The sequence below is a fragment of the Trichinella spiralis genome, assembly GCF_000181795.1.
Source record: "Trichinella spiralis strain ISS 195 chromosome Unknown Scfld3279, whole genome shotgun sequence".
Taxonomy (NCBI): domain Eukaryota; kingdom Metazoa; phylum Nematoda; class Enoplea; order Trichinellida; family Trichinellidae; genus Trichinella; species Trichinella spiralis.
This window is the reverse complement of record NW_003530218.1, coordinates 1-1,176: the sequence shown is the minus strand read 5'-3', so window position 1 is coordinate 1,176 and position 1,176 is coordinate 1. Positions and strand designations below refer to the sequence as shown.

Sequence of the window (1,176 nt, the reverse complement as noted above, 5' to 3'; positions counted from 1 at the left end):
TAGTTCGTTTTCAGATGTACAGTCCAAGGGAATGGTTGCCTATCGTACAAATAATCCTCTTCAGTATAATTGAACTGGCGCACGTTTCCGCATTCAGTATTCTTAGCCTGGTAATAATGTTCATTTTTATCAATATTTTCAAATTATTCATTTTTATAACTTAACTCTAAATAAGAAATATTATATTTATTTATTTGAAGTTCTGTAAAAATATATTTTTACATTTACATTATTATCAAATCTGTTAAATTTTGAGTGGAGATTTTTTATTATAATTTAAACATTTTTCAAACATGTACAGCGTGATAAATACATTTTATACAATCGAAAGAAAAAAAACATTTTCTTTTCTAATAGCACCTACTTTTGTAGTATAAAACAGAAATATTGTAAGAATGATAAAACGAGAATGCTGAGAATGAACTTTGTACATTGTTGAACGATACGTAGCTCACGTTGAACGTTGGTTTTAAATGTCTCATGAGCGATCCTGAACAGTATAATTGTTTATTTCACTGATTTGCTGATGAAGAAGAATTTATGTAATGAAAAGTAACATTTGATTTTCGAATTTCTTTTGCATTTTACCACGCATTTTACTGCGTCTGAAGTGACATTCTATCATAAAGTTAGATTTGAAGAAATTTGCCAAGATGATTTCAATTTTCATTATATGATAAATCAGTTATTTCATTATTCAGTGTAAATTTGCTTTTAAGGTTTGCATATCATTACATGCTTTTCTGAACATCGATAGCTACACCTAAAACAAACAATGGGAAATTGGCAGTCATTTGTGAATTTTAACGACTTTTCTAAATTTATTATTGTAAAATGTAAAATATTATTATAATATATATATATATGCATTCAAAATCGATTGTGTTGCATTTTCTCACTGAACTTCTGCAATACTTAAATATGCACTTGCTGTAGCGTTGTTTTCATTTTTATTTTCATATTCTGCGCTAAGTGCCAACTTTATACCGAAAGTGATTTCCACGTTGTGCTTCTTGCAAATCAACGGTGCTCCGACAGACTAGAATTTGATTTTTATTTAAATTTAAAGACATTTATTATTAGTTGACTTTTGATACACTTACATGTGTTATTAGAGAGTTTTCTTCAGATACACAATCCATGGAAATTGCCGGTCCAAATTTAATTTTTCCGAAA

At 28.2% G+C, this 1,176-nt stretch overlaps 1 protein-coding gene across 1 annotated transcript; it reads right to left on the bottom strand.

Annotated features, from left to right (window-relative positions):
- Positions 1–360: 360 nt before the first annotated feature.
- On the bottom strand, positions 361–1,142 carry Tsp_14519 (conserved hypothetical protein). The gene is made up of 3 exons (XM_003368009.1): positions 1,104–1,142; positions 900–1,039; positions 361–490 (listed from the first exon to the last, which is right to left on the bottom strand). Exons 1-3 carry the CDS (start codon positions 1,140–1,142, stop codon positions 361–363), a joined length of 309 nt encoding a protein of 102 aa, XP_003368057.1.
- Between the last annotated feature and the right edge of the window lie 34 nt (positions 1,143–1,176).